Source organism: Siniperca chuatsi, linkage group LG3, assembly GCF_020085105.1.
Source record: "Siniperca chuatsi isolate FFG_IHB_CAS linkage group LG3, ASM2008510v1, whole genome shotgun sequence".
Taxonomy (NCBI): Eukaryota; Metazoa; Chordata; class Actinopteri; order Centrarchiformes; family Sinipercidae; genus Siniperca; species Siniperca chuatsi.
In genome coordinates this window covers 15,725,422-15,745,029 of record NC_058044.1, presented here as the reverse complement: position 1 = coordinate 15,745,029, position 19,608 = coordinate 15,725,422, and the positions used below count along the sequence as shown (strand labels likewise).

Genomic DNA, 19,608 nt, shown 5'->3' with positions numbered 1-19,608 from the left:
ATGGTGCCACTATTTTTTTCAATTTGGCACTGGTACTTTTACAGGCTTATTTTCACCCAAAAGGGGGTGTGATCATTCTGGGAAAGAGAAGTATGCCTGCTCTCAACTATGGCAGCTGCTGTGCCCAGGTTTAACCATGCCCCTGACTTGTTAACTGTCAATTGTTGGTGTGCTAATGCATAAAAATATAGCATGTTAACACAGAATGTAATGTAGTCTTTAACAAGAAATATCTAAGACGTTAGTTGCGCAAATGGCTTTCCATATTTCTAAGACGTTAGTTGCGCAAATGGCTTTCCATAGCCCACAGCCGCTTCCTGTCGTTCAGACATAGGGAGAGAGAGAGAGGGGGAATGACGCAGAATGGCGACCGTGCACTGCTCCAAATGCACGGCAGAAAGGAAAGGGTTTCGGCGGGAACTTGATTCTTGGCGACACAAATTGATACACTGCGTTGGTATGATCCATGTGCAGTTTCATATTTTGTAAAAAAATCAACGAGCTTCAAAGAGATTTCGCCCGGTAGCAGAGGGATCGCTAACGTTACCCCGAGCTATGTTAGATTGCTAGCTATTGCTAGCTAAGTCATAGCTAGCTAGTAGCCTGGCACCATAGGTGGCCAGCTTTAGCGGTTAAATTAAGCTGGCAGGCTAATATTTACCAGCTGGCTAGCCGCTCGAGTTGGCTCCTTTTCTTTGTCCCTCTGAGCTAACGTTAGCTTGCTTCTCGCCGGTGCTAGCTCTTTCAGATCTTTTTATTTGAGATGATATCGTACACGTAGCATTAAGGCGTATCATATCATTTGTAACATAGTTACAAACATAATAGTTACAATGGTCGCTAGATTTGTTTATTGACATATGTGTTGGCTATGCTAACAAGCTATGCTAACATGAATGCTGTTGATGTTATTTGGGGGAGGGGATTGTTGCTACGTTAGGGCAGCTAATGTCAGTGCAATATGAGAGAAGCATACATTTCAGTGGTCTCGGGTAACAGTATTCCTCGTACCGTTTGCTATTTTGAACACAGTTTTTTATGCTACAGAAGCCGGTAACCTTAGGCTAACGTTAGCTCACCGTTAGCTCACCCGAAGTTACCAGCATTTCTTGTTGTTTATAACGTTAAATTACAGTGACATCAGACTCAGACTACACAAAATAAAAAAACATTGAGATATTAATGTTACTGCTATTCACGAGTCATTTATTGTTTGTGTTGTTTACCAAGTGATCATAAGGACTCTGTATTAACGGTGCATGTGTTGGGTGTCTGCCTTAAGTTGACAACCGCTGTGTTGTTGCCGTCAAACTGGTCTACTTTGGTACATGAAAGCATGAAAATCACCCTAATGTCAAGTACTTAAAGCATACATATCTCGTTCATAACAGTACTGAAGGATTGTTTCTGTTTATTTTGTCTTGTAGGGTTTGAAAGCATTCTGGAGGGAATCTATGGCCCAATGCTGCTGAGAGACCTCAATTTATTTGATGGTGGGTTTTTGTGTTGGTATATTAAAAAAGTCTTAATCACTTTGTGTAACCATATGCATATTTTATATTTAATTTCAATGAACAACAACAAACTGAAATGAAATGAAATGACCACAACCAACAATGCATTAGTCTGTCTCTCAATACCTCTTGATTTCTCAACCCTGTCTGTAGCACTCTGACTATGACATAAATCTGTAAAAATGTGTCACAAATATTTAGTTTTTAGTTGTTTTTTTTTTAGGCCAACATATTTTCCCCAATAGCTGGGCCCTGACGGTTTTAGCAAATATTACAGGAGTTAACCGTGCATTTGATATGGAATACCCTTGAATTGATACACATATGGTTGTCTAGTGAGTATTTATGGAAGCAGGACCGTGTATGTGTGATTGAGTCACTGTAAACATGTATTCACTATTGTGTGCCACATCCTGTTCGACAGGTATATAATATTACCCATGTTAAGTTGGACTCGCAACTACAAATGATAATATATTCCTGTATACAGCTACTCATTTTAAAAGTGATTCATTTCTTTTTAATTTAACTTAAGAGTTATGGATATATATACCCCATCTCCCTACCCCCCAAATTAAATGTAAGACTCACTGTGTGGTGTGTGTGCTCAGACAAACAAAAGTTTGGAAGAACTTCGGACTCAAAAGAACAACAACTAAGGAAATCTTTATAAAAAAAATTTGCAGTATAAAAACATGCAACTATATCATAAAATACACCAGTGGAACCACCAATCTTGCTACTCATTTAAGAAGGCATCATGGTATCAAACTTGAAGGAACAGTCAACCCATAGCAAGAAAAAACAACACTAGCAGTACATGGCACACTGGACCCTAATTACTCCTGGTTAACGATAATAAATTAAATAAGGTATTTTATTTGCAAGGCTATATGCCTATATGGCATTGATGAAAACACTGGATTTAGATGGATGAAACAGACTCTAGAAACAACTTACACAGGCAGTACATCACTGCCCATTGTGTGGCAGTAAACATTATTTGGGGTAATTTGGTCCCTTATAGTTGTCATAATAATACATCTTGTTACTTCTTATAGCTATTTTGTCTGCCTCTTTTAGCCACTCTAATTCAAAATTAATAACCTTAATTCAGATACAGATAATGCAAATTAATTATAATTGATATAAAATCTGAAATTAATAAAAAGTGAATTGAAGCTAAACTGAATCCTGTCAAGTCAGCTTTAAAATGAAGTGTATCGGATCATTGCAAATTTATGTTACATCTGTCAGGGATAGATATACACCTTAGACAAACACCACTCTTTACTTGTGGTAGCTGTACTATCCTCATACTCAGCACTTGCACTAGCAGCCAAAAGACGCAGCTTGCTTGACACTATCTGCGGTCTCAGTGCAGTCAGCAGTGCCATCTGGAGTTTGAGTGAGGCTAGACAGGAACATAATCAGATGATGTGTGATAGAGACCTGGCAGCCATGATGAGTTGCCCATTGAAAATACTGTTTGAGTGACATTTATTTAGTTACCTTTGTATCTTGTGATAGCCGAATATTAAGAGTATTGATCTAGTCATTTTTTATAAATATCAGCAAAAGTTTCCTTAGTGTGGTCATATTAGCAGCTAGGTGTGGATAATATAAATACAATATTTTTTATCATTGTATACATATTTTTATATCCCAATCAAAAGATATATATATATAGAGAGAGAGAGAGAGAGAGAGAGAGATGTATAGATATACAGAGAGAGAGAGAATACATTTTCTAGAAATGCAATTGAGAAACATTTATAGATATAGTAACCAATCCAACATTGTCATAAAGCAGTCCTGCTCTTTTGATTTGCAACATTGCACACAATAGTCTACTACAACCAGAGATATTACGAAGAGTACTTACATTGGTATAAATTGTATAGTGAAAGAACCAAAAAGTCCTGAAACATCCAAATTTGGAAACCACTACTGCCTCTTGTCAAATTCTGTGTTGTGACCACAGTAGGAGACTTTTATTAATGTCTGGTTATGTGATATTGTGTCCTTCAGACTGTGAACCTGAAGAGGTGGATGACTGGTCCCCAGAAGCAAGCTGCTCTCAATGTTCATTCTGCAACCTTCCCCTGGACAAACTCAGTGTAAGAATTGTCCCAGTCAAGATAATTTACAAAGTGTTTATATTTCTAGCCATTTTAAGTTATCCTTAGCGCTTGACAGTTGTAATAATTATAGTGTTTGATGTAAGATATAGAAGAATATTATAGGAATATACTATATACATGATAGTAAAAACAGTCAGTATCATAACTGTGCTTTTTTTCTTGTAGGGCCTAGTACCTGCAGCCACGTCACCCCTCTCCTCCCCCTCTGATTACTCTCCCTGTCAGGCTCCAACCAACTCTGAGAGCAGCCAATCAGCGCACAAGTTCCTCCAAGCTGTGTTTCACAAGAAAGGTGAGTCGGGTGTCTTTCCACCTTGTGGCGCATGCAGATAGTTTTGGTTTTATGTGCTGAAGTTTGAGATAACCTTCTCTGATGTTGCTGCTGCAACACTAAATACAAAGGAGTTGAATTTAATTTAATTTGTTTAAACATTACTTTTGATTATCTTCTCACACACAATGTCCTGTTTCTCTGGATAATCCAGACCTTGTTTTCAGTAGTTTATCAAGAGTTCCTAAAATGTGGTTGGGGGACCTCAAGGGGTCCTTGAAGTCATTCCAAAGGTTCCCCAGAAAATTTACTGTGATTTACCATTGAACTGCTTCTAAGGTTGATATGAGTTACGAATGTGAAAGTAATTAACTCAGTGACTCAGTTTAGATCAGTTCAGTGACAAACTTCCATATTTGCAACTCAGCCTTGTAGTTTACAAAGTTGGAGGTAGGAGTGGGCGATATGCATGAAATCCTATATCACGCTACATGTAATTTTATATCTAAAAAATATTATATATATACCGGGTTCACATGGGTCCTTGAAATCCTTGAAAGTTTGTGAGTTTGAGGGGGGGAAATCAAGGCCTTGAAAGTTTTTGAAAATAGACATAATTAGACATGGGTCATTGAAAGCTCTTGAATTTATATATTTTGTACAAGAAAGGAAATTGAAGTTCTTTTTGATATATATATTTTATTATTTTTTTAACTTAAAGTAACATCACTGTAACACAGCAGCACAATTGAAAAGTGTTCATACATTCAAGCCTCTCTCTTTTTTAATTGTTGTCTGTGAGCTTGTGTAAAGCCTGCTAGTTCTCATTGTAGAAATTCTCTGTTTTGTAACAGTAATTAACTTTGATTCGTATCTTAAACTATGTTCTTAAATTTGAAGGAATTGGGCCTGGAAAGTCCTTGAAAAGTCCTTGAATTTGATGTTTAAGAATGTGTGGGAACCCTGTATATATTATATACAGTGTGATTTCATAATAATTTCTGGAAAACCAATTGAGAAATTGTTATGGTATGAACTAACCAGACAGGAATGTCAAATCAAAGTACACCATCACGATGCAAACATTATACAAAAATCTAGTATAGACAAACAGTCATGATCACGAAATGACATAACTGTCTACAGTGGCTTAATACATGGTATAAACGGTATGGCACAATATCTGCCAGTATACAAATTTATATCGTCTGACAGTATAAATTGTCATATTGCCCACCCCTACCTGGAAATACACAAAAAGCTAATTTTTAAGTTAGAAAGATGGATGTTTCCCAACTATTATAATATTTTACTTTTAAATATATTGCCCAAGTTTCCTGTAATTGTAAACATTTTGGAGACACTTATCCCTTTTGCTGCTAACAAGTTGGGACCAGCAGAAACTTTTGTCACAGTGGATCTATTGCAAGATGTCAGAAAAACCTTTGTGTGCAGACCAAAAATACCCCAAAATTTCCTCTTTCCTTATCATAGAACAATGGAAATCACGCTTGTTATGTCACAAATCGAATCCACTCTTTTACTTCTATGTGCATCTGCGCCTTCTTCATTAGATGTGCCCCTGGGCTGTGATTCCAACATCCCTCTGGTTGCCCAGGAGCTGATGAAGAAGATGATACATCAATTCGCCATGGAGTACGCGTCCAAGTGCCTACTCCACACCAGTACAAATGGTGTTACAACAAGGACCTCGTCACCTTTGTCAGAAACATCAGATGTCCCTCTGGACCTCACAGTAAGCCGAACCGAGGAGGAGAAAGAGAGTGAACGTGAACCAGGTAGGGTTCATACATACTGGGTAGCAGAAGGTAGGGTTCATCAAACATATTGTGAATTCAAAGCCAGTAAATAAATGTTTCCAGCTTTCAACATTTTAAGACTAACATTGACACCCACTGAAGGTACCAAAGTACTGTAACTTAAACCCTAACCATTTTATGTTCATTTTTCTTGTAACAGATGGCGTGCTCGACCTCTCCAACAGGAACTCTGTCTGTTCAGCAACTTCATCAACATCCTCATCTAATCACAAAGCCTCAGGGTAAGAGTGTTTTTTTATTCTTGGATTGCATCTGTCTAAATTTTAGTGGTATTGAGCCTTGTGGCAAAATGCACGAGGAAGCTTCATCATTACTATTAGTTAAAATTGGTGGTTGTTCTTAAAACAATAATACGTTTACATGACCCAGACATGTTTTGTCCAAACCCACTGTGACTGAAACATTACTTTGCATGTAAGGAAATCCCCATTTCTAACTGAGTTCAGCACTATTGTCTACTGCATTTCCTTTTAGGTGTGTGGCATGGCTATGATTGGAAGGTTAGCATCAATACTGTGTTGTCTTACTGTCATTTTTACCAGAGCTGTTTGATTTACATATCTAATTAACACCTCTCTGGATGATACCACTTTGCTTGGCAGTGCTTTGGGTCAGTTCATTGTTAGTCATTACGAAGAGCTAGCTTGTGTTTGGTGTTTTGGTTCTATGGGGTTGACTCTTTTATCTCTTGAGCGGTAACGTCACAGCAATGGCACCGTATTATAACATTTGCCAACAGCTCAGGATTGTACATTGAGGAGAACATTGCAGTACCTCACAACGATTGTACCTCCTTTTTTACTGATCCAGTTATGATGAGTTTGATTATTCAACCTTCAAGCATGTAGGACTCTCACTGAAGGATATCACAAAGCTACAGGGGTTGTGTGTGAGCGCCAAAGTAACCCCAGCCATTCACAGACTGTCCCACCTGGACGTGAAGAGGCTTTGCCACACACAAAGAATGTGTGTGCGTGAGAGGCACACAGCATCAGACAGACATGAAACATAACAGTCGCAGTGATGTTACCAACATAAGGCATAAAGGAGTGGACCCCTCGCTCTGCATCCCCCCTGTCCCCTATGCCAAAATCAATCCCTCCATCACCTCCATCCTGACCCTGCTGTTTGGTCCTCCCATCCCTAGGAGGCAGCGCAGGCAGAAGGAGTACATTGAGAGGAGCTTGGAGCTGTCTGAGGGACTGCTGTCCAAGGCCTTGAAGGATATACGTTCAGGGAGACTGCAGGAGCAGCGGGCAGCGTTGCTTTATGGAATACCCCTTTACACCCTAAGGCAAGGCCTGGACGGCTGGGCTGAGGGAAGGCTGGGGGTGCTACATCATCTTGCACCAGGAAGCAGAGATTTCAGGGATGAAGTGACATCATACAATGTGATGTCATCAATGTTGGGAGGTGAAGCCCGTCTTGTTCTGCAGAAGGTGGCGGCGTGGGCAGAGCGGGCAGAAATTGGAGGAGCTGCAGAGGAGAATGGAGACTTGAGTTTCCCTTCATCCTCTCTTAGCTTTTATCAGCCAAGTGGTCTACAGAAAACCCTCCCTCACTCTTTTCCCCAGCTCAGGGATGCTCTCCAGCCCCCACCAAGCCCCACTCCCAGTCTGGAGCCACCCACACCCCTGCGTATTCCTCAGGTCCGTTCCATGTCTGACCATAACAGGTTGATCCCAGCTGAGAATTGCAGCGTGGCTGAAAACCTACATCAACGTACCTCATCAACAGAAGGTACTGCCAGTTCATCGACAGCTACTGCTAGACCTTCATCTCTCTTCAAACTTAGACCTCCTTTCTTACCACATGGCTGTCCGAGCATTGCCAACCAGTCACCTCATCGCCAGGGACCACGCGGGTCCTCGCTGGATGATTCAGAAGAGGGCGCAGGTAGCCGGGATAAAGACAAGCAACCGAGAAAGAAACGTGGGAGATACCGTCAGTACGACCATGACCTGTTGGAAGAGGCCATCACTATGGTGATGGCCGGTCGCATGAGTGTGTCCAAGGCCCAGGGGGTTTATGGGGTGCCCCATAGCACACTGGAATACAAAGTCAAAGAGCGTACTGGAACACTGAAGAACCCGCCCAAGAAGAAATCTGCCAACTTTTGTTCATCCAATTCCAACTCAACCGGTTCTGGTACCATGACCGGTTCCACTAACTCAGGGACTCTTGCCTCAGCTGCTGACGCTAAGAGGTTCTAGACCACAAAACGCCTCTAGATCTCCTCAACACTTGAACTCATCACCTCTTACAAGATAAAAGTTTTCTGGAGACACTTGTTAAAACACAACACATGCCTTTACAAAATATATGGATATCGATATTCAGGTTTTTAACTATGTGTCTGTGATGTCATACTTTTAGCTGTATTTCTCTAGCTTAGTTCTGGGCTTCAATGAAAGCAGCTACGAGGTACAGCATTTTTCAAGAGGCAGTGATGCTCATTGCAGCTTTTGTTCACGGAGGCTGCTAAACTAAACAAAGCTAAAAGATCTTAAAGGATATGGCTTGCATTATATTATCTGTTTACTGTTATCAACAGATCCCATGAAAAGACCAAAACTAAAAAGGAATTTTATCTTGCTAACATGTATTGTCTGTGTGGCCAAAGGCTGATATATTGAAATTCTCAGTGGCCATGAGGTTTTTTTAAAATAGTTTTTTTATGGAAAAGTGGCAGATGAACACACTGTCTGCACAAAACTGTATTAAAGAAGTGTCGTTTTTGTCTTCAACTTTTATCCGGCCGGCATGACTGAAACTTTGCTGCTTTAGTCCACAACTTTTTGTACTTTATTTTACTGTGCCTCTGTTTTACAGGCATGCATTAGATTATATACTGTATACAGTAATTTTTGAATAACAATGTTCTACAGCACAGAGGTACACACTGTATCAGTCTGTGGCTAAAAAGACCATACTTTTAATAAATAAATCAGTTGTTGGTTTTGGTCTTGTCATGGGGATTTGTTGGTAATAACAGGATAAAATAACACCAGCATTAACCTTAAAGAACTTCAGGCAGTTCTTAACTTTGTTTTCATGTTTATATGATTTGGTTTTTCTTCACGGAGAAAAACTGACATTGATTGTTGTCCACCAGATTGCCCAGCATTAAGTATGAGAAACACAGTTGTGGACCTCTTTGAGCTAAGTGTGACTCTCACGTTTGCTAGCTGTTAGGTTATTAGGTTATTCAGGTTTGATTCAATTCTTAAAGCTCCTTGTTAATGGAGCATTGATGATTGTCATTTGCAGCTTTCTATCTCTCTCTGGGTATTTTACCTAGGCTACTGAAGTGACTTAGAGCCATTATAACAGATTAGAAACTCATTGCTATTGGTAGACACCTCTACAAACAGGGAGATTGTACATTATAAACTGCTGTGGTGGCTACGTCTTCATTATGAGTTTTTGTTGAAGAGATTAGCTTAAGAAAGCCATTTTGTGTCCACATAGCTTTCCTCTCTATTTGTGCAAGCTAGTCTGAACATTGTATTGAGTGTAGTTGGAATGCAACTGTGCAGCATGTTTTGAAATGTGCACTGATAAGCTTGGGAAATGTATGTTATTGTGTATGTGTACTGTTTGTGAAAGATGTTCTTTTATTATCACAGATATTTACTAATTCTGCTACTGTAGCTGTATTACTGTAAACCTCATACATGACTGCTGCTTAAAACTTTACTGGACTGTTTCCCCGGCACAAAGAAGCGTAGCTACAACAAAGAAACTCATTTCAACTAGAATTTAGTGTATATGGGAAGGGTGTATATACTGGAAGTTACAGTAGTCTTTGATGAAAATTCGGCAGTGTGACAATGGCTTGATTCAGTGTGAGGCTTATAGGCTTCTTTGTCTGTGTCTGGGTCTGGGGAAATGCTAAATGTTGCGTCTACACTCTTGTCTGCCTCTGAGATGGGCCTATTTCCATTCACAGTGCTACGACCAAAGCAGCAGTTCAGGGTTACCCACACAAAGCTGCTTCGATTTGTTTTGCTGTGATGTCAGCTTGCCTCTCTCTCTCTCTCTCTCTCTCTCTCTCTCTCTCTCTAACCTCGTTGCCACATATACCTCTGAACTTTATCTGCCTATAGCACGGTATCAGATTTCACATCAAGGCCTCTGTGTTATGATACTGAATCTGCTGGGGTATGAGCTCTTATTAGCTTAGGAACACTTATGAGCTGTTTGTCTCTCAAGGAACAACACCTATGGGTACATTTATTGCCATCAACAACACTTAAACTTCTTAAAGTAAATTATTATACAGTCGGTCAGCCATTTGGTAGAGTGTGAAATAATTTTTTAAAAATTATTTCAATTCTGCCTTGTGGCATTTACAGGAGATCTGCCATGTTCTTAGCTTGGTTATCTTTTGTATGTGTTATTTGTAATTTTTTTTTATTGTAGAGCTATTTAAATTTTTTTTTACAGCTTTTTTGATCAGATTGTTTGGCATTTCAACCTTTGTAACTTTGGCAACTATAACATTACAAATACTTAAGTCTCCGCTCCTGAATGTCTACGGTCATAACAGTATACAGTGCCTGTGTCTGGGGCTACAGCATAGTGCAGCATGATGTCTCTACTCTGGGAAGTATCTGCTATTTATATCAAAGGGCCAGTTTGTAAACAAGCCTCTTGAGAAATAGAAAAAGATAATTATTTCATTGTATAAGTTTACTTTCAGTATATTCTGGCCTTGTTTATTTAAAAAAAACAATTAGAGGGGGGGACTAAACTGCTGGCAAATCTTAAAAATCTTGGAAATCTGCTATCTTGGAAATCTGCTATTTATGCATAAATCAATTATTGCACTATGATTTATAAGAAGCATTTTTATTGTAGAACCTGTTTTGCATTGTTGCTGCATACTTATTTATTGATTGTGCTTCAGAACTGTGATTTTACTAGTTTGATTGTTGTAGTTCTTGATTTGTAATGGGGCACTTTGATGCAATGTGAAATGTGTATTGCTACAACTGCATGAACGCTTTTAAATGTTAGCCTATATAATTTATTTAATCCTAAAATGACACCCCTGACTATTGTGGTTGTTTAGTGTTTATGTTAAAATTAAATTATTTGATTTAAAAAAAATAATTGGTTGTCATAACAAACTCAGCAGTAACACTACAGAATGTAACACTCTTATACTGCATCCAGTTGAAGATGTCTGGATCATACAGTAATTAAATTGTTGGAAATACTATTCATTTTCAAACACTTAAGCAATTTTAATGTTATTAAAATCAATTACTTGCTTTTATAATAAAATAAATCACTCACAGGACCTGATTTAACTGTTAGTTGATTTGAAAATTAGAGGGGTTTTTTTGGGCTGTTAGTTTGTTGGTGACAGTGCTGTTGAAAAAAACATTTTGGTTTAAGCGTTTCTACAATCGTTCCTTCTGCTTTTAGCAGAATGTTATCGTTTGCCTTCAGCAACCCATCAATAAAACAGTTCTCTAATCAGTTGCCTGTCATAATTTTACTAACATAATGGTTTGTTACAACAATTGCAATCCATGGTCAACTTGCTCTTTTGATCCCAAAACTTTCTAATCCAGTTCAGAGCACACTCAGCAAAAGGCAATGTGTGGGTTTCAAAATTTTTGTTAACACTTGTTTGTATTATGTCAAAAGTGGATTTGATTAATTCAATTAAATTTTATTTATATAGCTCTATCTGGGTTGAGAGATAGAGAGAGCAGGAGGAAAGAGAGCATACAGTAGCACAATGTAAATTCCACATAGAAAGAGTACATACTATCATTTCATTAACAGGATACCTATCATATCTGAACAATTTTAATGTGGTTAATTTTTAGCTAGTGCATATTATAAAGAATAACAGTGTTATTCGAATGATGTTAGTAAATGCAGTGGGCTGCAGTTAGCACATGCTGCAGGCTACAAACAATTATAATACTCCAGCAATAATAATTAAAACTTTAATTTAAAAATTAATTGATAGAAGGGTAATAACATTGTTTACTATATGTGTTCATGGAGAAATTTGAAGTGGTGTGAATTGCTGTCTGCCACAATGTCTTATTGGTACTGCCGCTAAGTAGTACTCCATGTGAGTACTTATTTGTTGTTTGTCATTTGACACAGGGCTCAGCTATGAGTAAAACCTAACTCAAGTCTTTTTATTTTTGTCTCTAGCAATTCATTTACGGAAGAATTGGGAGATCTGGGACAGCAAGGGATTAAGTGTCGTCAGAGCTCTGCGTTGGATTCTGTTCTTGGCTCACTCTGCCCATCACACCGTTCCTTACTCATCCAGATCCTGAAGCTGGCACACCAGGAAAAATTGCTGTTGTTCCTTAATCACAGACCTGTAGGTCAAACTGAATCTCGCTGCTGTCATTGCAGTGTAAACCCACAGGATAATGTAGTCCCATTTAGTGAATGTAAAGGCCATAACAGCAGCCCGTACTACCCTTTAACTGATTGTGATCATCAAGGTCATGGCAGCACAATGGATCATCCAGGAGACTGCAAGTCCAATTGTAGAATCCATCACTACCCCTTAACAGACTGTAAAAGTGAAGCTCCTCTGGGTTCAAGCTGCAGGATGGAAACCTACACTGTTCTTTGCCCCAAGAGGCTGCACTGCATTTCCTGCCAAAGCCTGGCTGTAGGGTGTATTAACAACATAGTGTGTTCATTTGCTTCCTCTCCTTCATTAACCAAATCCCCTTCACTTTGCACTCCCTCCTCTAGTTTATGCCCTTCCTCATCAACCTGCTGTAACCAACACAACCCCCACTCTTGTCCCTGTTATTCAAACCATGCCTTTCTGACGCAGGTCAGGAACACAATAGAAAGAGGCGTTGGAGATGGGGATCCTCCTTGTCCTGTCCTGAAGAGAGAGCAGAGCCCCTCTCCTCCCACTCTGTCCCCTATCCCCTTAGACATCAATAAGAAAACAGATGAAAAGCCACCCTCTCTCCTTCACCATAGACAAGAGGAGGAATCTGGACTGATGGTTAAAGATGGTCTTGGAAATGCAAGCCACCAGGAAGCAGATGTGGATACAGCTACAGAAGAGGAGCAAGAGAGTAGGATCACAAGAAGTAGTCGGGCTGAGCAGAACCCAAGTGGGACTTTACTGCAAGACGTCGTGAATCGCTTCAGCGAGAAACTGGAGACAATCAGACCTATAGAGAAGGACCCACCTCTGGTTTCCACAGCCGTTAATGTCTCTGAAAAGGAGCAGCCACAGTCTCCCTCAACCAGTCAGAACCTGCAGTTTCATGCTGATGCCCATCTGACTGAAATCATCACCACAGTGCTTCACACAGGCAGCGCTAGCGACTACAATCTCAGTGAGCTGTTCAATCGGCATGATAGCAAAGAGCCCAAGTCACCTAATACCCGTTCCCGTCGTCGCCAAGAAGTCCTTACTGCTATGGCAACACCCGCTGATGATGCTTCAACCAGAAGGCATACCTTACAAATTAAACGAGAGCTTGCCATGTTTGACCAGTCCTACAGTAGGAGAAAGCTGCCACTAGCAAAGAGGGCAAGATTGAAAGATGGAAAGGTTACTGTAACTACATCACACACTTTATTAGATTCAAACCTAGTTAAAGAAGAGTCTAAAAGAGCAGTGGAAGTAGCTGTAGAACCTGTAGAGAATCATAGAGTTAGGGAGGGACCACTGAACATTCTCACTGCAGAAAATGACAGGGAGGAAGTGAAAGAAGAGATACAGACAGTTATAGTAACAGAAGAAGTTCAGAACATTAAAACAGAGGAGAAAGAAAGGGAAATATCCAGTGAGGAAAAAGATCTTACTCTCTCAGGCACTCAGATACCCACGCCTGACCTGCAGAGCAAGTATGGCAAACAAGGCTCAAAGGGTGACTGTGTACAAACACAGATGATGACCTCAGCAAAACAGTGTGGCAGGCCCTGTAAAGAAGATGGTAAGGGTAGCGGTGCTGGAAGTGATAGGAACCATGAGGAAACCCCATCAGGTCAAAGCTCTGACAGTAACGATAAAACAGGCAAAGGTAAAGATTGCCATAGTCCTATTAGAGTGAGGCAGAAATGTCAATCACACCACTCCAAGGAGGCAAGGAAATCCAGGAGAAATATAGTCCCTCCACAGCGGTTCTCCTCCTATGTCACAGAGCCCAGGAAGATGTTCTTTGTTGCATGTTTCTCTGAAAGCATCTTTAACCAGAGAACACAAAAGGACAAGGTTTTGACATCTAACACCCTGGATGCCTTATCCAAAGATCCAGATGCTAAGGACACCCAGCTGGAATCAAGAAGTGAAGCCCCTCTGTCCTCACCTGAGCACACATGGAAGCTTGCCTTTGAATCAACACACAAATGTGGACCATCTTACAAAGAGTCAAAAGGTCTTTCCACGAACCAGGTCTTTCCACAAACTGTGGCAGCCAAAGAGAAGAGTCCTACAAAACACAGCTCGGACAATAGGACAGATGGCAGCGACTGTGCTGCTAAACCTTTTGGAAGGCTACGATCATCTCCAAAAAGACTACAGGACTCCAAGACAACTTCAAGAACTCCCAAAAACACATCAAATATGGAAGTTACCATTAAGTCTGCTACCTGTGTTGAGAGCCGCCCCAACTCCCAAGTCCAGTACACTAGTCCAATTAAGCTCATGTTTGTATCACAAGTAAAGGATAAGGAAGGAGTCAAATATAGTCTCAAATCAGCAGGCTTTTGTTCTAGTGGACAAGCAGAGGAACCCTTTGACCCATGTGAAGAATTTTCATGGTCAGGGACACTTCAGAAACCCAAAAGCCAGAGCACTGAGTCTGTTACTTCACGAGTAAAATCTATTTATTCACCACTAAAGTCTGCTACCTCACCTGCAAGAACTGCTGCTTCTTCACCACCCAAGTCTGCTTCCTCACCACCCAAGTCTGCTTCCTCACGACCCAAGTCTGCTTCCTCACGACCCAAGTCTGCTTCTTCACCACCCAAGTCTGCTTCTTCACCACCCAAGTCTGTTTCTTCACCAGCCAAGTCTGCATCCTCAAGACCCAAGTCTGCTTCTTCACCAACCAAATCTGCTTCTTCACCCAAGTCAGCTTCCTCATCGCCTAAAATAGGTTCCAGAAGATCAGGTGAAGGTACTCCAACCAAGCGTGCAGCTGGAACTGAGAGCCAGAGATCATCAGGTGACTTACTATCTTTCCATGAAACCACTCCTCCAAAAAGGCGTCCGGGTCGACCAAAGAAACTGGGACCACAGCTTGAGCAAAAAGTGAAGAGGCCAATTGGTAGACCACGCAAGCAGAAGGCTGTGGATTCAATAATGGGGGCAAAAGGGGTAAATGGAAAATCTGTTTTACCATCTGACTTTGAGGAGAATGTAAACAAGAACCTCAAAATAACAGTGGTATATGGCCGTTCAAGGAGAAACAAACGAACGGTGTCTGAGGGCTTTGATCAGCTGCAAACAGAATTCCATGATGCTTGGCAAGCAGTGGGCCTTAAAAGTGACTTGGGCATTTTAATGCACAACTCTAAGACCAGCTCAGGTAGTATCAAAACACCCTCAACAGAATTGTCAGAGGAATTAAATTTTGTCAGCCCCATGAAAGAGTCTGCCCCTCAATCTAGCAGTAACATCAAATGTCAGAAGCAGGATGACTCTGTACCCTCAAGGAAACCAGGTAGACCTGCAAAAGTTAAAATCTCTGGAATCTCAGTTACAGTAACCACAGTGTCACCTCGGCAACGTAAAATTCAGATAAATAAGGATACTCGGCAGTCTCCTGAAACACTAATTCATAAGAAAGTACTTCTACCAGAATTCAAATCTGCCAAAGAGCCCTGGACAATCAGTCGTCAATCAACAAGCAAAAGCAGTCAAACAGAGGAAGGGATAGAAACAAAGGATGAAAGTAAAGATGAACTGCCAAATCAACGTGTAGCAGTGCGTCACTCAATGAGAGTGAGAAAGCCCTCAGTCCACTTTCTGCACGCTGTTGCCACCTCCACCTCTAGATCATACAGCCACAGTAATGCTCTGCTACGGCGCTCTAAACAACTTCTACTAAACAAGGCCAGCAATGAAAGGAGACAGGGGGAGCAACAGAGTAGTGTAGAACCTTCAGGGGAGAAAAGAAAGCTCTATGGACAAGAGAAGAAGAACATCTCTCACGACCTGAACAGGGTGGCAGGGGTGTCTGTAGACTCAATCTTTACCCCCAAAGAGACACTAAGGTGGTGGGCAGCATCAGCCGAGGAAAAGACTATGAACCAGGAGCTTGCCAGGCGAATACGACTCATCTCTGACACCTGGGTCTCAGACGCTGCGGAGAACCAAGAAAAAGAAATTGCCTTTAATTCTAAACTAGGCACTAAAGGCAATAGTTCATTTACCAGGAAGTCAAAACATTCCTCTGTTGTTCGAACACTGTTCGACTGTCCTCCTAACAAACCAAGGTCCTGTAGCATGCAACAGCTCTGTTCCTGGTTTATGCAGACCACAGAGACACAGTCTCTGGCTATTGTCAAGAAGGCAAGCTCCCGTAACCCTTATGAACTTATGCACTTCCCTCGTTCTGCCAATAAAAAAAGTGTTTGCCACAGTCCTCAGGCAGAGCGACTCCGCAAACACATCAAGAAATTTGCCAAAACTGTGCCAAAAAGTCCTCTGCAACATCAACAGGCTCAAAAAAGGTTGAGGAAGTTGAATATGGCACCTCTATCAACACATAATATTAGGCGACAACTTTTTACTCCCAGATTTGCAACAGGCAGGCTCAATCAAGGAGTCCAATGGAGGAGAAGCAAAGCATTCGGCAAATACCAGGCCACTCTATTTAGAGCAAGGACGAGGTTCCTGACTTGGAAAGAAAGGGAGAGTTTACGAAAGAGGCAGATGAATAAGAAAAACATAAAAGTACCTACAAGTTGCTCAAATGGACATGTAGTGACTGGACAACAACCAAAACGTAAAGCATTATGGAGATCAGCAAAATATCAATTATCTGACTGTTTGGAAAACAGTTCTGCCACCAGTTCTGTTGACCAAACTCAGGAGCCTGTGGATGTACCCAAAGAGCAGAACCTCTGCTCTAAAGCCTGGAGTCCTGAGACACTGAAGGAATGCCGGGTGTTTCTGAGGAAGATCAACTCTCCAGACAATGAATCAGCTGAGGAAGAGTGGGACTCCTGTACTGTGACACTGGATGACGGGTCACCTTCTGCATACCTGTTTGCAGGAAGGGAGAGAGAACTGGTAGGAGTTGTTAAAGCTGTGAATACTGAAAGAAAAAGGAGCATGAATAGGACTGCCACAAGAGAGCTAGCAGGTTCTGCACCTAAATCAGTCCAGGAGCAGGATGAGATACCAGTGGAGAGGCAGAAAGGCAAATACAAAAGTCCTGGGGTTGTGTCTACTGAACCACCACAACCACCACCAGCAAAAATGTTGAGACAATCGCGAATGAGGGGCCTAACCGGGCCGAGATGGTGTGACTTTGTGTTTGGTAACTACCTTGCTGCTTTTATTGAATATCACTAAATACATTAACTTTTATGAAGCTTCAGTTTCAAATCATCACAAAATCACCTTTTACTGTCTTTCTTTTCTGACAGAAAACTAAATGAAGCATGAGGCCTCCTCCTACCTGGGAAAGGGACTGTGGTTTAACGTGGTGCCTTTGGACAATGAGCTGACCCCGTGGACTGACCATTCCACTATGGTTCAGTCTCACACTCAGCAATTATGTAGCAGTCTAACTTAACAAAAGCTTGATGTTGCACTATTTTTATCCATGGATATGTATGTACAGAATGTTTGATTTTTTTGATTATTTTTTGGTCAACTTGCCTTTGTCTTTTTTGAACGTGTATAGTAGATCAAATCATTACATCAGAGTTTTAATGGGATAAGTGCTTAAACAGTGAGCCCTGTCAGAGTGGCTGTATTGGAAGGAAAGACAAAGCTTGACTGCATGAAGACAGTGCCATCTCCTTGGGAACATACCTCATTATCAAGGCCACCACTTCTTTCAGACAATGACATTCTTTGTAAATCTAAACCTGAAACCAGTAACAATTTTTAATACTTTAAATCATTGTCTCCACCATAAAAATGTACAGCTCTAAAATATTTATAGTCACCCTTACTTTGGCACTGTTTAAATTCCAAATTGCAAATTTAATCATTTGTTTTGTATTTTAAATTTGATGAAAGTATATTGAAATTTAATGACATTCTCTTGATCCGAGCCTTGTTTGCAATATTTTTCTTTGATGCTTCAGTCACTGTTGTGTTGCAAGCCTGTTGCCAAAAACATGGATTGAATGAAGGAATCTTTTGTATCAAACAAGCCCCATCTTTACCCCGATTCACTATCTGTGAATGGGCCCCAACTACAAAATTGTGTATTGACTACAGTAATTGGCCCTCAGCCTGTACTAAAACCAAATATTTGTATGTCAATATTTCTTTTAAAGTATTTTTCAAACAATATTTGCAAGTCAACATACATGTTCTAAATGACTACATATTCAGCCCCAACACCCCACAAAATAGATGTATGTGAAGTGATGAAGAAAATGGCATTATGCAGTGGTAGAAAGTAGATTCTGATTAATTTGTTGGTTTGTGAGATCTGTCTTGTTTTTATTCAGTTATCTTTATGTGATTGTCTTCTTCTTTTCACCCAAAGCGCATATACTGTATGTTGGTGTCAGATCTGCTTCTTGCACTGTTCCATCTGAGATTATTCATCCCACTACACAGATTCTTCCCCCATATTTTGCACATCCCGTGTCCCACTACCAAACCCTACTGTAAAACTAGAGAATATATTTGGTGCAATACAAACCCAGATGATTTATCAGTATGTAGTAATTATTTTATTGCTGACAGACGAATGGATGTACGCAAGTACCAGTGGCCTGGGATGTTACTTCAGTTGTTTCCATAGCCATGTAATGTGATCTTGAGGATATTGCTATACAAACTTTTTTTTCCCACTTGCTTTGTTCTCCTCAGTGAAGCAGAAAAATAACAGATCCTTAATTGTTATAATAGCATTAAATAGTTTTTTATCATAAATGTACTAGCATTATTACTGTTTAAATGCAGGTGGGAAATGTGTTGCTGTTAAGGTTTTCCTTTCTTGATTTTGTTTTTCTCAAGTTGCAGCAAGAGACTGCTACCTCCATTGGGGCTCAGCTAGGCCTACTGCTCTTTTGCTTATCTGTGTGATAGACAAGGCCAGACAGATGATCAGTAAACACTAATCTTGGATCAATATCATGTTTTCCTACCCTCTAAAGATCCAAGATGTCTGGCTGTAGGTCAAAACATAAACCTGTAGTGTGTGTCTGACTACCCCTTGTATGTATCTCACTATGGTTGCCATTTCAACACAATGGCCATAGGGCGGCTCAGTCTTGTGATAAATAACCATCAGCCCTCTGTTGAAGAACCTGGTGCTAAACATCTGTTGTGTATTTTCTTTATCATGTGTTTTTATACTGTCCATTACAGATGCAACAAAGACGTGTCTGTGTTTGGAACAATAAAGAGTCTTTTGAATTAACCAGCGAGCGATATGATTTATAGTATACAGTGAAATGTAAAAAAAACACAACCCATAAAATGTCCACTGTAGAGTGTAACAAAATCCTCCTTTACACATACTGAAAAAGACGACATTCAGGATAATCTGATAACATTTGATTTTGGATTTTACATTACTCTTTTTTTTCTTCCCTGCTATAAAGCTATAACTGCCTGGTTGCCAACCTGAATTTGGCCAAGATTAATCTGAAAGTGTCAAAAGGTTATTCAAGGAATT

General features: G+C 40.4%; 1 protein-coding gene across 1 annotated transcript; it reads left to right on the top strand.

The window, feature by feature from the left end:
• Nucleotides 1-300: 300 nt before the first annotated feature.
• lcorl (ligand dependent nuclear receptor corepressor-like) lies at nucleotides 301-19,350 on the top strand. The gene is made up of 8 exons (XM_044191091.1): nucleotides 301-457; nucleotides 1,428-1,493; nucleotides 3,546-3,634; nucleotides 3,824-3,950; nucleotides 5,504-5,728; nucleotides 5,910-5,991; nucleotides 11,957-17,280; nucleotides 17,390-19,350. Exons 1-8 carry the CDS (start codon nucleotides 364-366, stop codon nucleotides 17,395-17,397), a joined length of 6,015 nt encoding a protein of 2,004 aa, XP_044047026.1. The 5' UTR covers nucleotides 301-363; the 3' UTR covers nucleotides 17,398-19,350.
• The last annotated feature ends 258 nt before the right edge of the window (nucleotides 19,351-19,608 follow it).